Raw genomic sequence first — 14,753 nt, forward strand, 5'->3', positions numbered from 1 at the left:
CCCAAAGAATGGAGAGCTTTGCCTGTTTACTCTGAAGGGCAGATTTTCCCCATCTGGGCTGTGTTTGTTACAGGTCTGGGGGATTCAGGGGGACTTTTTCCATCTTCAAATGAGGCTTCCCTTAGAGAGATATTTTAGGGACAGGACAGAACCAGAGACTGTGGGTAAGATTCCAGGTTCTTTTGTCAGAAGGCAAAAGCCTTCTGGAAACCTTGCTTTTCCTCAGTTTCCACATTTGCATTTGTAGTGCAAACTGGATTCATCTGAGCAAAAGAAAGGCCATGGCTGCCTTTGGGTTCCTCCAGGCTGGGACTGGTGCTGAGGGATGGTTTGTGGGGAACATTACTCTCCTGAGGCTAGAGCCCCAAGCTTTGTGCTGTGGGAGGCCCTTGTGGCCAATGTCAAAGCAAGACCTCAGGGAGCCCGAGCAGGGAGAAGGAAATGGCACCTTCAATTGCTATTAGAAAAGACTGAATATTCCTGCACATAAATCCATCCTTAACACTGCCCCACTGCTCACCATCACCATCACCTCTACTATTCTTTAACATATGCAGGTGGCCTTTTTGGTGACTCTTGCCCTACTTTCCATTTCCTCATCTCCCTCTTGGCCATGGCTCTAAAAGAAGGGCTGGTTAGTTCATCTGGAGGTCAACTGTGAAAGGTCAGGCACGTGCACCAAGTATCTTGCTTTCCCTTAATAACCTGCTAGGGCTTATGATCTATGGATTTAATCCCAAGTGCATTTTCAGTTGGTACTTTTTTTTTCTTGACTGCATGTCACATGGTTTACCTCCCATTGGGGAGACTTTTATTGGTCATAAATTTACCTCTTTTAAATCCTGGAGTAGCCCTTAGCAATTTGGGATCTAAAGATTAAGAGTCTACAAGTGGTAGAAACTACTTTCAACCAATAATTTTTGCCCTCAACCAACAGGTCTTCTTGTTGAATAGCTATTTTCTTTTAAATAATTCCATTCTTCCCCTTACCCAATGTATCCCTTGTTGAGAGTTATTGATACCCAGTGGGAAAGCCCGTATCTGAAGTGACCTAACCAACAGCAGAAGAAGCAAAGTCCCTGTTTCAAAGTCTTTGCAAAATTAACTCTCCTGTGACTTGTGAACACCTTCACTTTTGGGTCTCCCTGCATTTGATGGAACACCTATTTGGTTCTTAAATGTGGTGCCAAATGTAATATTTAAAAGGGCCGACATAATTTTGCAGCTTTTGACCTCATTGGGAATCTTGTTCACTTTGAAAAAAAAAAGAGTGGAAGAGAGAGGGCATTAAAATGCAGCATGAATCTCATAACATTTTTGAGAGTAAGATTTTCATTCTGAGATATTTTCTGCAGTAGCCACTGGAATGACCACAGGGAAGGGGAAATTCTCCCCTCACCAAGAGCTTCCTGTTATTTTGGATGTCCACAAGCAGGTTAAAATAATCAGGGTGGGAAAAAGTTATGGATGTTTACACAATTCCCAGCTTGCTCCTAGAGCATTCAACAGTTTTGACCCTCTTGCCCTTCCTCTCCCTAGACCAATGGTTCTCAACTGGAAGTGATTTTGGGCCCCGGCAGACATTTGGCAATGTCTGGAGACCTTTTTGGTTGGTAGTGTGCTACTGGCATCTAGTGGGTAGAGGCCAGGAATGCTGCTGAACATCCTACAAAGCACAAGTCCACCCCCGCCCCAACCCTCCTGAATTATTTGTCCAAAATGTGAATAATGCAGAGGTTGAGAAACTCTGGTCTAGACTTCGAGGGCTTGTTAGACTGAGGACTTGGAAAGAGAATGACAGTGAGGGTAGCCATTGGCAGTCCTTTATTATGGTACCTGCTCTCCTTAGCCACTGCTTTCAGTTCCCTCTCTATGGAGGAGAACAAGAGTGGAAACAGTCATCACAGCTTCCATTAATTGAGTATTATGTACTAAGTGCTGTAATTTTTTCACTGAATCTTCACAATAAGCCCTACTGGTTATAGACTCCTTGAGAGTGGGATCCATGTCTGTTTCTCTCCTTACACATTATGTCTAGTACAGTGCCTGGCACATGACAGGCCCTCAATGTTTGGATAAATGGAGTAACCGTATCCATTTTATACATGAGTAAATGAGGCCTTAAGGGTCCAGGCAGCTAGTGTAAGTAGCAGAGTCAGGATCTGAACTGAGCCCTGTGTGACTTCAGCACCAAATCACTTACCCACTGAATTATATCCTTCACTTGCAGCACCAGAGAGGCTTTCGAGCCTCTAAAGTCACTAGTGAGGGGCTTGAGGAGAAAGAAGTTTTTAAAAATAAGATTTAAAAAACCCATGAAAAACAAAACTACTGTGTGGAAACTAAGGGGGGAAGAAGGGCCTTATGGAAGCCCTCTCTGGCTCTGATGGGATCAGATCCCTTGTTTCTTAACAGTGATCTTGGTTTTTCAAATGCTTCTGTATGTGCTGGCCAAACAGCACATTTTGCGATGGGTAAACTGAGGCATGGAAGTTACTGGAAAAAGTAGTACTAGACAGAGGGCTGGAACATGGCACTTCAGATAAAGAATGCTTTAGCTTCTGGGCACCCGCTGGGAGTCGCTAAGAAAGAAGCTTCCTGGGACCTCGCTCAAATTCTTACTTCCCAGAAGTAAAGCCCCGATAACTTCTTAGTCCTTACACCCTGAAGACAGAGACTAAGCGGGACTACATCTCCCAGCGGCCATTGCGGAATTCGGCAGGGCGCAGGCGCACTGAAGTGGTCGGCAAACTACCACTCCCGGCGTGCAGTATGAGGGGTGGGACTACATTTCCCAGGAGGCAGAGGAAGGGGCGGGACGGGGCGGGCCTCGATGCTGCGCCCGCCCCTCCCCCGTGCTCGCGCGGAGAGGTAAACAAACCGCGCGCGGGCTGCCGGCGGCGGCGGGCGAGGCGGGCGAGGCGGGCGCGGCGGGGGCGGCAAGGGCGGCGGAGAGCGCGCCGAGCCGCGGCCGGGCTGGCCCGCCCGCCCGCCGCACATGTCCCGGGGCGGCACCGGCCTGTAGCCGCCCGCGGCGCCTCCTGTCGGCCGGGGAAGGGAACGCGGAGAGGCCCCGGTCGCCACCAGCGGTGCCCATGGAGCGGGTGCGGATGATCAACGTGCAGCGCCTGCTTGAGGCGGCCGAGTTTTTGGAGCGCCGGGACCGAGGTAACGGCTGGGCGCCGCCGCCGCCGCCGCCTCCGCTACCACCTGAGCCCGCGCTCTCCTCCGAGTGCGGTGCGGCGTGTGAGGGGAGGGAGGGTGCGTGTGTGAGGACCGGAGTCCGTGCGTGAGGAGTGGAGTGAGTGTGAGGGGAGAGGTGCGTGTGTGAGCAGGGATGTGTGAGGGGAGGAAGGGGTGCGTGTGTAAGGACGGGTGTGTGAGGAGGGGTGCGCGTGTGAGGGGAGGCGGGGGTGGGTGCGTGAGGGGTGCGTGTGAGGGGAGGCAGGGATGCGTGCGTGAGGGGAGACGGGTTAGAGTGAGGAGGGGTGCGTGCGTGAGGGGTGCGTGCGAGGGGAGGCAGGGGTGTGTGTGAGGAGGGGAGGGCGCGTGAGGGGAGGGAGAGGTGCGTGTGAGGGGAAGCAGGGGTGCGCGTGAGGAGGGGAGTGCCTGTGAGAGGAGGCAGGAGTGCATGTGAGGGGAGACGGGGTTGCGTGTGAGGGGAGGCGAGGCAGGGGTGCAATGTGAGCAGGGGTGCGAGGGGCGGGTGCGGTGATGGTAGGCACCTGGAGCCCGTGAGGGGGCGGTGCGGGAGCGGCCGCGCGTGCGTGTGTGTGAGGGTGGCACGTGTGCGCGGGGAGGGTGAGGCGAGGCGGGTGAGGGGGGTCTGGGGGCGGGGGGGGCGGGAGCAGCGGGAGGGTGTGTGCTGAGAGTGGGCGTGAACCCGAGGACTTGGGGAGGAGAGAGGGCAGGACGCACCGCAGGGAGGGGGCGGCAGCAGCGCGGGCAGGGGTAGGGGAGCCCCGGCCCGGGGCGTCGCAAGGGAGGCCAACTGGAGAGCGAGTGGGGAGGAGGCTGGCCACCCGTGGGGGAGGGGCCCCTGAGAAGCTGGGGTTTGAGGAGATGGGACCCCATCAGGGACAGGTGTCAGGACCCGGGGGAGCGAAGAGCAGGACCTCTGAAACTGGTGGCAGGAGAGAAAACGTCCTCTGAGACAAGGCGATCGAATCGTTTGAAGTACGTGAAAATGTGGCGCTTGGGGAGGAGACACCTAGAATGGGGAGAGTTAAAGGGGGATTTTGAGGCCAGCGAGATAACTGAAGTGAATGGTAACTAGTCTCCCAAAGCAGCGTGTTTGAGTCAAGAATTCCTGGCGAAGAGGATTTTGGAGAGGATGGAGAATTTACTTGGTTGAGGAGGTGGTATCTGTACACCTTTTCGGGTGACGGGCTGGGTCTGTAGATAATGCCACAGGTTTGGGGTCCTGGCAAGGACTGAGAATTTTATCGTCCAAAAAGTGGAAAAATTTTTACCTCTTTTCCTGCAGCTGCTTTCAGCAGTGTGTGACTGCAGGGACTTCCGATCTGTGGGTCCATGGATTTGGGGTATGTTCCTGTTACATCTTTTTTTCTTGCTGTCTCTTTAGAGTGTGAACATGGCTATGCCTCCACGTTCCCCTCCATGCCGAGCCCGCGGCTGCAGCATTCAAAGCCCCCAAGGAGATTGACCCGGGCACAGAAACACAGCAACGGGAGCAGCAACACCAGCACTGCCAACAGGTAGCAAGCTGTGGGAGGAGGTTTGGAAAGGGTTGCTGGTGGGAGGGAGCACACGCTGGGGCAGAAATGCAGGCCCTGGTGACCTCAGTTCTCTCATACCAAGTCTAGAGCAGCCCTGAATAATAGCCAAATGAGTTCCTTTGCGAGGGTCCTTGGAGATTTGGCCCTTTTAAAATAATAAACTCTGGATATCCTAACCTGACTTTGTGTGGAAGGGAAGAAGTGGAATCCGAAAGACCACTAAAGAGTTCTTGCTGGGATTAAGCCAGGAGGTCTGTGACGGACGGAGGGAGAGGGACAGTAAGTTGAGGGACTTCGCAGCATGTGTCCGTGAGTGCTAAAAGTAATCTTGGGCCAGCCTTAAACTTGGATGATCCAAGAATTTCTAAAACCCAGAAATAGCTCAGGCAGGATATAAAGCAGAATCAAGGGTTTTGTTAAAGGAATAAAAATATTTAGAGTAGGAAGTTAGTGGGCATGGTCTCTTTGTTGTTTATGGATGAAAGGGAAGACCATGCTATGAAAGTGTTGTCTCTTATTGGGTAAGATTGAATTGGTAAGGGAGATTTTAAATTAAAAACAACAAATGACACAAAGAATATGCTTATTTTTCAGTCCAAAGAGGTCCCTAGAAAATGCTTGTCTGGGTGTATTCAGACACAGTTGACTTCCATTTTTTGAAAACTTTTGGTAGTGTCTGGCTGTCTCTTCAGTGTTTTGTCCCAGAGGGCCAGCAAATTCTAAGGATTCATCTCATAGGAAGTTTTCAAAAGGCCATCTGAAAATCAACAGATGTTGTCTTTTCCATCAGTAAGAGGAATTAAATGAGACCTTTTTTTCCTGATTCCCAAAGAGAATACAAGCATTTTTTTTTGGAGAGGTACAGAGCAATCTCTCAGTAACTAAGTTTGCTTGAAGAGTTTGGAGAACTCCGGACAAGTAGTTGGGTAGTCGCTTGAAGAAGCAGGTTGGGAAGAGAGCAGGAGTAGGGGCTCTTACTAATTGATGCAGGAAACCTGAGGCTCCTATAGATAATAATTAAGCTTAAAAGGTTGGATCTTCCCACTCTGTATTTTTGACACTGCTGAGGCAAAACTAGGATTCACTCTTCTCCCTTTGATCGTTAAAGCTGTGTTTTCTTTTTTGGCTTCGTCATTAAGACTATTTTGTATCTTTTAAACTTAATTTTTAAAATTGTAAAACTAATTACCCATGAACTTGATAAGTTATATTTTTATGTGTGGGCCTAGAGGGTTTGCTATAGTATGATGGGTTTGGGATGAAAATATGTTACATGATATACAGTATTAAAACAATAAATACAGATTTTCTTGTTCACAGTTTCTCTGGTTAATGTCTCAGCAATTAGGATCTATATTCAAGAATTCATGGGTTTTTCAACCCACGTGTAGGTTAAAAAAAATTTTTTTTTTTTAATTTAGAGATGTGCAGAGAGTACCAGATAGGAAACCAGGCCTGGGTTTTGTTATGCTACAAGTATTTATTGAGTTTTTCCTATTTTATAGAAATCAGGTAAATGATATCATTACATTTTCTCTTCATCTCTGTTCTCATCTGTAAAATGAAGGGATGGTCTACATACTCACCAAGGTCCCTACCTCCCCTGAAGTTCTATGACACTGATTTATTGATACTTTTAGAGATCAGTTACTATATTAGTTATTCAATATACCACTTCCATCATTGCAGATGTGACATTTTTACTAACAATTCAAGGATTATAGAGGCATTAATTAGACATTCATTTCTAGATTTTACCAGTTATGTTGCAGGTCATGAATAAGTCTTTGTCATCTGTTGACTTACACTTTGCTCAGCTTGGAGTTTTGACTCAGTGCTGTTTCTCTTTTGTGGTAGTGTTCCTTTTAGGATTCTGTGATTGTGTGTAGGACCACAGTGCTAATTACCATATGTTTTAACATAGCATATCAGAAAAATTTTAAAACTACAGGCATGCCATGTTGTTCTTACAGTACCCATGGGAAAATAATTGTGTATATACTGGACCACCCAAGGTTAAGGAAGATAATTTTTCATGGAAATGTAAGTAATAAGAAGGAAAGAGAAAGAAATAGAGTTCAGAATGTATTAAGGTCCACCCATGGGTAGGGTTTAGGCCGGGGCCTATAGATGAGAACTAGTATGTTAAGTGGAACATTAGAAATTATTTTTCCTTACATTCATTTAAAATTTCTGCTTCATGGACTAGAGGAGCCAAGGATCAATTTCCAGTGCCAGGGTATGTGGAAATGGGGTTGTTAGTCCATTTGAAGGAGACCTTATAGACTTCTGTTAATCTTAAGCCTATTACTGGACTTAAAAGAAATTTTATTATATTGGTTACATAAAGCATATATACATATATGTATATATACATATATACATAGAGAAAGAATACTTGTAAAAATTTCCACTTGTAGTCATCTTAAACAAGGAAAGGAATAGAGTTATGAGTATATTTGTTTTATTTTTGGGAACAAAAAGCAATTGTGTCGAGGTTGTTACTGTTATGCATCTTGGATGTTGGGTATGTTGTATGTCATACAATGACATTCATTTCTCTGACATTGTAGGATCTTTTAGATATAATGTTGGTTGATTTCCCCCCCCCAATATTGTCAGGTATAATATGGTCTTCCTGATATAAAATGTTATTTTATAAATTTATGGGTGAATGTTAACTCCTAATATTATAAGTCTTGAAATCTTATTTTCACACAAGTACAAAGGAGAGAAAATAAGTGATGTAATGTGATATTACAAGCATGCACCTTGAAAATCTCAGTAATTTCATCTTTTGGTATCCTTCTAACTGACAATTCAGAAGTGGGATCTATAATGTGTAATTATTTTTTAAATACCTGGTTGACTTTACTGTAGTCTTGGTCATGGCCTTCTGGCACATTTCCTGAAATTACCCTTCCTGAGATGTTACTGGTATTAGAAAACCTGGCTGCAATTGCTATCTGGCTCATTGAGGAGCATCAGATAAGCTTAAATTCCCAGCGTTTTAACTCTTTGGTCTCACAACTGAAAAATTTCAAGATCTGTCAGCTTTAGAACTCTACTAACACTAGTCTGCCTGGCTTCACTGTAATGCTGATTTTCTCCTAAATACTTCATGAATTTATCTTCTTTTATCTTCATTACGACCCTCCTGATGAGATACCATCCATCTCTCAACCTGGAGAACCATCATAACCTCCTAACTTGTATCTGTGCAACCACTCCTGCCCCATACACAATTCTGATTAATTATATTGGCTAGCTGCCTTTCACTTCCTTCAGTACACCATGTTTCCTCCTGCTTCACCGTCTTTGCACATATTCTGTTCTTTCCCCTTTTGCCAAATTGTGTCTGTCTAATAACACTCATTTCCACTCAGTCATAACTTCTGGGAAGCTTTTCTTCATCTGCCAAAGTAGATAAGGTAGTCACGTACCTGATGGCACGTTTGTGAATATACAGTTTGTAGATACATACGGTTCTCTGACTGAAGAATTCATGTCTCATTCATTGGACTAGAAGCTATATGAAAGCAGAAATTGAATCTCTACTGCTTAAGGATTTATCCCCAGTAACTATTACAGTGCTTTGTACATCGTAGGTGTTTCTTAAAGAATGGAAGGTTTTCAAACTCCAGGTAGCCTGCCTTCTTTAGGAATTGAGTTTCTCTTTTGTGCTGAGTATCATATTCAACTCTGGAAGGAAAAATTATGCAATTCCTGCTTTGGCAAACTCTGAATACTTTTTTTTTTTTAAGTTATTTATTTATTTATTTTGAGAGAGAGAGACAGCACAAGTAGGGGAGGGGGGAGAAAGAGAGAGAGAGGGAGGGAGGGAGGGAGGGAGGGAGAAACCGAATCCCAAGCAGGCTCCATGCTGCCAGCACAGAGCCCAATGCAGGGCTTGAACTCCCAAAGCCACAAAATCATGACCTGTTCTGAAACCAAGAGTCAGATGCTTAACTGACTGAGCCACCCAGGCACCCCTGATTACTTTGTATCCTAAAGAACGTTAACAATAATACATCTGGAAGGGAAAATAATATGTAGTATTTGAAGAGTAAAAAACTCAAACTACTATAATATACTAAGTGTATATTATAGTATACTATAATATAGTCTGTAAGTATATTATAGTAGACTGTAGAATGTTGCGCTTAATTTTGAAGAACATTCATTGTCATCTTGTCACGAAAAATATTAAAACTTGTATATGTAAGAACCATAAGTCTATCAAATATTGGCAGTAAATGTTGGTATGAGCTTATGACGCATAGCAATTGCATTGTTTTAAGATGATGTAGGAAGTGGTAGTAAGTACCAATTTATGCTTGAATTTTAAGTTGAGAAAAATTTATTCTATTTGGTATTTTTTGGGTATTAAGGAATCTCACAATAACAGCTATATTTCAGTTCTACCTGCTTAGGATTGAGGACATCGAAAAACAAAACAACTTTCCTTTTGCTTGTAAGGCGTTAGTTTAACTTTTCTTAAAACTACAGAATAATTAAATGTGTTAGTCTTAGAGGGAATGATTGTAGTGTTATGTTTTCAGGTTTGTAGCCTTTTGAGCTGCCTTTGTGCATTATTAGTTTTTGGGGGGAATAGTAGTGAATTCTTTTTTTAGGATAGTTGTAGAGGATTTTTTCCAGTAGAAGTAATTTGAAATTTGTTATATCTTCTGTTTTTATTTTTAAACATGTATCTATTTGTTCACTAAATAGTTGAATGAAACCATATAGTTATTGTGAAATTTCTTTTTACTATTCTGTGCTTTTCAAATTTTCTGTATCAAGAAATAGTTTCTGAGTCTCTGTCGAGTAGAAAATTCCCAAAGTTTCAGGACAAAAGTAGAGATTAGTAGCAGTTAAATTCTTTGTGATATTAGTATTGTTCTTCAGTATTTTCCAAACGTTGAGTGATTAACACAGCCTATGTAATGTTTTCTGTGATATTCTGTCTTTGACTAAAACCAAGTTTAAATGAAAAATTCTCAAGAGTTATTTATATGCCTCACTCTAAACAAACTCAGACTTTCCATTAAATGCTTCATTGAAACAGAAGTTTACTGTTGCAGAGTTTCTAAAGGACATACTCCCTGTGGAAGTATTGTTTCAAGGAGACATGATGATCATGACTTATAAGTCAGTAGGACAGCTGCTTATGTTCCTATTTGATGAGCAGCCTTTTGCCAGAATATTGAATACATGATGTAGAAGATCACAAATTTTAGAAAGGGAATTCAGGATTTCATTTGGTATAGTTCTCTGCTTTATGAAGGTAAGATATTAACACTCATTTTGTGATTAAAACTCATGTGGCCTAGAGATGGTAAGAGATACCTATTTAACTATAAGTGGTGGTTGGTTTAAGATCAGTCTGGATTTTAAGCAGAATGTGCATCATTCTAACCAGATGAGACTGTTGGCCTGAAGAAAGCTTTTTCCTTCTAGATTTCTCCTTACAAATGAAACAGCGTTACCTCCTTTTGGGTATAGTATGATATCTTAAGTGAAGCTGTTTTCCAAACAGAAATCTAATCAAAGAGGTTTGATGATATGGTTTGACCAAGTATATTTCTGGGTCCCAATTTTGATCAGTAATGCCAGTGTAATTTAAGTGTGCATATTTTTTGTTAGATTATTTTTATTTTTCATTTTGGCTTCCTACATTTTAAAGTACTGGCAGCCTTCCCCCATCCCCGCGCTCCCCCCCCCCCCCCCCCCCCCCCCCGCTCCCGGCTGTGTATGTGTGTGTACACACCATCTTCGTTACCATTTAACGAAGGAAACACATGTTGTCAAGTAAATATATAAATATATTATTTCAAACTGTGATGAGTTTAATATGAGGGAAATATAGGATTCCGTGGGGGGCATAACAGAGGACCTGATTAAGTTTGATAGATGAAGGCAGGCATCTCAAGAATTGAACCTTTTGGGGCGCCTGGGTGGCGCAGTCGGTTAAGCGTCCGACTTCAGCCAGGTCACGATCTCGCGGTCCGTGAGTTCGAGCCCCGCGTCAGGCTCTGGGCTGATGGCTCGGGGCCTGGAGCCTGCTTCTGATTTCTGTGTCTCCCTCTCTCTCTGCCCCTCCCCCGTTCATGCTCTGTCTCTCTCTGTCCCAAAAATAAATAAACGTTGAAAAAAAAAATTAAAAAAAGAATTGAACCTTTTGCAGTCTTGCTTTCTCTTATCTTGAATGTTTTTTCATGTTCATACACATCTGTTAAATCATTTTTAATTATAGTATGATACTCTGATTCATGTGTATACCATAATTCGTTAACCCAGTCATCCATTGATGACATTTAAGTTATTTTTAGATTATTTTTTTCATTTGAAACAGGGCACTATGAACAGACAACTTTGTGCAGATACCTCTGTGCATTTGTCCACCTAGATCCTTCGGATAAACATGAAGAATTAGAATTGTTGGCTCAAAGAGTAGAGTCCATCTTCAATAATAATGAATGGTAACCCCTTACATTTAATATACTACTTATGCATAAATACCTGTAATGTACATTATTACCTCATTTGAATTTCATAACAGTTCTGTGAGGTAAAATGAAAATATTTCCCCTATTTTTTTGATGAGGAAACTGGACTGGCATGCAATGCAAGGTAACTTGCACAGGTAGAACTAGGAGATGAGACAGATCCCTGGATTTGTTTCTCTAGGATCAGCAAATAATCCTCAGTAATAATTTACTTAAAGGGGTGCCTAAGTGGCTCAGTCTGTTAAGTGTCCGACTTCAGCTCAGGTCATGATCCCACAGTTTGTGAGTTCAAGCCCCGCATCGGTCTCTGTGCTGACAGCTGACAGCCTGGAGCCTGCTTCAGATTCTGTGTCTCCCTCTCTCTCTGCCCCTCACCTGCTTGCTCGCTCGCTCTTTCTCTCTCTCTCTCAAAAATAAATAAAACATTTAAAAAAAAAAACTAAGACTCAGTGACTGTACCCTGAAATTTTTGTGTTAGCGCTCTCCTCTTCCGCTCTGCCAAATGCTTGAAACATGTGGTCAGCATCTGCTACTTTAATGCCTTCCCACCAATATTTTTCAACTTTTGTAATTTGCTTCCTTTTTCACTATAGCTACTGAGACTGCTTTCTTAAAGGTAATTAGTAACCAAATGTATTGAACTGACACTATATATATAACTGTTGCTATACATGCTTCCCTACAATAGAGTTTATGGTATGTTTGGAAATATATGTATATAATAAAATGGTAAATAATACAAGTCAGTAAGATGTCATAAACATGGCTGTTTTTATTTATCAGATGACAGTATACAGATTAAATTATTTAGATTTATAGAAAAGATTACAATAGGTTCTTGTAGAAATGCTGTAGGCTCCTAGTATATACTTATTCATTGATTAACTTTAACATACATTCAGGGAGATATAGGGATTCCATAACTTAATGTAAGTGAAATTCCTTGCATTTTATCTAAGTAACTAATTTCTTAGAAAATATTTGGTTTGATAGATAATTTTGTTATTAACGTTGCTTCATACATTTCAGGGAAAAGTATTGTGGATTTTCTTTTTATTTAGTTTTATGACATTGGATAAAAGGGTTTCTGTGCGGTATTTATTTCCTTATGTTTGTTTATCATGGGAAATATTTTTGATAGTCTTTTGAGAACACTGTAAACACCATTTGTGGAGGCCACATGATGAGAGCTTTGAAGCCATTTGAAATGGGCATTTTTAAATTATAGAAGAATATAATTTTAAATACAGAAGAACATAATTTTTAATATAGAACATAATTTTAATTATAGAAGAATATAATTTTAAATATAGAAGAACATAAATTTGTCACATATTTTGACAAAACAACTGATTTTCCTTTATTCTTATTTTGATTAATTAGACGTGGACAATTTAGGATTCTCTTTGAGGAACTGTAAAGAACCTTTCTTTTTATGTAATGAGAGACTAGCGGGTAAAAGGTAAGTTTGTTTTGGTATTAGAGGAAATGTAAATTTTGAGGTTTTAAGTTTTGATTACCATAGACTTTTGTGATAGTATATGTCTTCTATATGAATACCAGGAAAAAAGTGATTTTCAGACTCCACAAAACTCTGGGCGATATATTGTTTTTAATACGGAACGTGTTAGGATTGGTTTCTGTAGTCTTTGTTGGTAACAGTCCGCAGAAGTTACAATTTAAAATTTAAAACTAGTCTGGTTCTAAAACCATTTGATGTTCTTAACATTATCATTTTAACATGTTATCCAGTCCATTGTCCTTTGGAAGGCAGGTTACATTCCTGGAAATAGTACAGTATGCCAAAAAGAAGTATTTGAATCTCATTTTTCTATAGAATCATGGTTTTTTAGGGAGGTTACCAAAAACCCAAAGTCTAATATTTTTATGGAATTTATCACAAACACCACATTTCATCCATTTAAAGAAACAAAACAATTTATCTACATAAAAGTTAAACATCTTTAAGTATATATAAATTAAATAGAATTACACGGTGGTTACTTAACTATTGTAAGGATATAATGCCAAAGTCATAGTGTATGTTATATAGTTGTAATTTTTTTAATGAGTTATGCCTTATTTATTTATTTGCAAAAAGTGGATGATGGAACGTGAGTTATACAAGGGCAGAGACTTTGTAATTTTACAGTATTTATATTCCTAGTGTAGGTGCTACTCATTAAATACTAAATGAATAGCTGAATACTTTGAGCATGATCATGTAGATCTGAAGGTATTTTTGAATGAAATGTTCACATATTTTTGACAAGACTTTTAGAGAGACTTAGGCACAATTGATTGCTTTGTATGAAATATAGGGGTGTTTAATGTCATTATTCTCATTGTAATTTTGTGACAGGTATCCTTATTGCAGACAAAGTTATGTTTGTGTTTTTAACATTGAAGTTGAAGCCCATATTATCAGAATTGCTGAGTAACGTTTCTTTTATTCTTTAAACAAACATTTAAGTATTAGTAGGAATTTAATATTAACTTACTAAGTACCAGGAAGTGTTTCATACTGTTGGCCTTTTTCATAGATGTGGTAAATAACTTGGATGTTAATGATAGAGTGTAACAAGTGTGAAACACTGTCCTATGAGATGAAGGTCTCCTATTCTACATGTCCACAGGAATACTTGAGTGTGAATGGTCATAGCATAATCACCAAAAACTGGAAACAAAATATCCATAAGCTGGTGAATGAATGGACAAACAAAATGCAGTATATTCATACAATGGAAATACTTTGAGCAATAAAAATAAACTACTCATATGTATAACAAAGTGGATGAACCTCAAAAACATTAAATGAAGTCAGATACTTAATAGTACATATTTCACATGATTCCATCATGTGAAATTTATAAAAAAGGGAAAACTATAGAAATTAGAAAGCAGATCAGTGGTGGTCTAGGAAATGGGAGGGGAAATTGGCTGCGAATGGGCATGAGGAAACTTTTGGGGGTGATAGAAGTGTCCTAAAACTAGGTTGTGATAAAGGTTATGCAACTGTATAAATTTACTGAATCTCACTGAACTGTATACTTAAAATGGGTGAATTTTATAGTATGCATACTATACCTCAGTAGAAGTGTAAAAGAAAAAGAAAATTGCCCATTCCTGTTTATTGCACTAAGATGAGTCTTGAACATGTGACAGATGCTAAAAAGAACTAAAGGTGTAGTGAATGAATGAATGAATGCATAAATATTAAGCAATGAAGCCTTCAAAACTTGAAATAAACCAATAAGAGGTTAGAAGTAGGGAGTGTAGCCAGTTGGAAAAAGGTACCTCCATTCTCCTACAGCTACCAAAGCAAGGAGATTCAGCTGTCCTGCCAGCCTCTCTTCTACTACTCTCTTTGAGAATCACTTTTCTGTGTGATGTACTTCTCTTAGTAAGATTCTTTGAAATAGATGCATAACATCTAGTACTATAGAGAAGAATGTAATATATTAACAATAAAACTTAGGATCAATTTCAAAAAAAATGGGCTTTA

The 14,753-nt window shown here is 41.0% G+C and overlaps 1 protein-coding gene across 4 annotated transcripts in view; it reads left to right on the forward strand.

Moving 5' to 3' along the window:
* Window positions 1-14,753, forward strand: part of MXI1 (MAX interactor 1, dimerization protein) — an 81,837-nt gene that overhangs the window by 13,906 nt on the left and 53,178 nt on the right. For 3 of the 4 annotated variants that reach the window (XM_003994402.6, XM_045040662.1, XM_019813803.3), the window contains exon 2: window positions 4,586-4,718. In XM_003994402.6, the coding sequence (XP_003994451.1) occupies window positions 4,586-4,718 (133 nt within the window). Of the gene's footprint in view, window positions 1-2,885; window positions 3,169-4,585; window positions 4,719-14,753 lie in introns of those variants that run through there. The other variant, XM_023240909.2, reaches the window with a different exon arrangement.

The sequence above is a fragment of the Felis catus genome, chromosome D2, assembly GCF_018350175.1.
Source record: "Felis catus isolate Fca126 chromosome D2, F.catus_Fca126_mat1.0, whole genome shotgun sequence".
NCBI lineage: Eukaryota > Metazoa > Chordata > Mammalia > Carnivora > Felidae > Felis > Felis catus.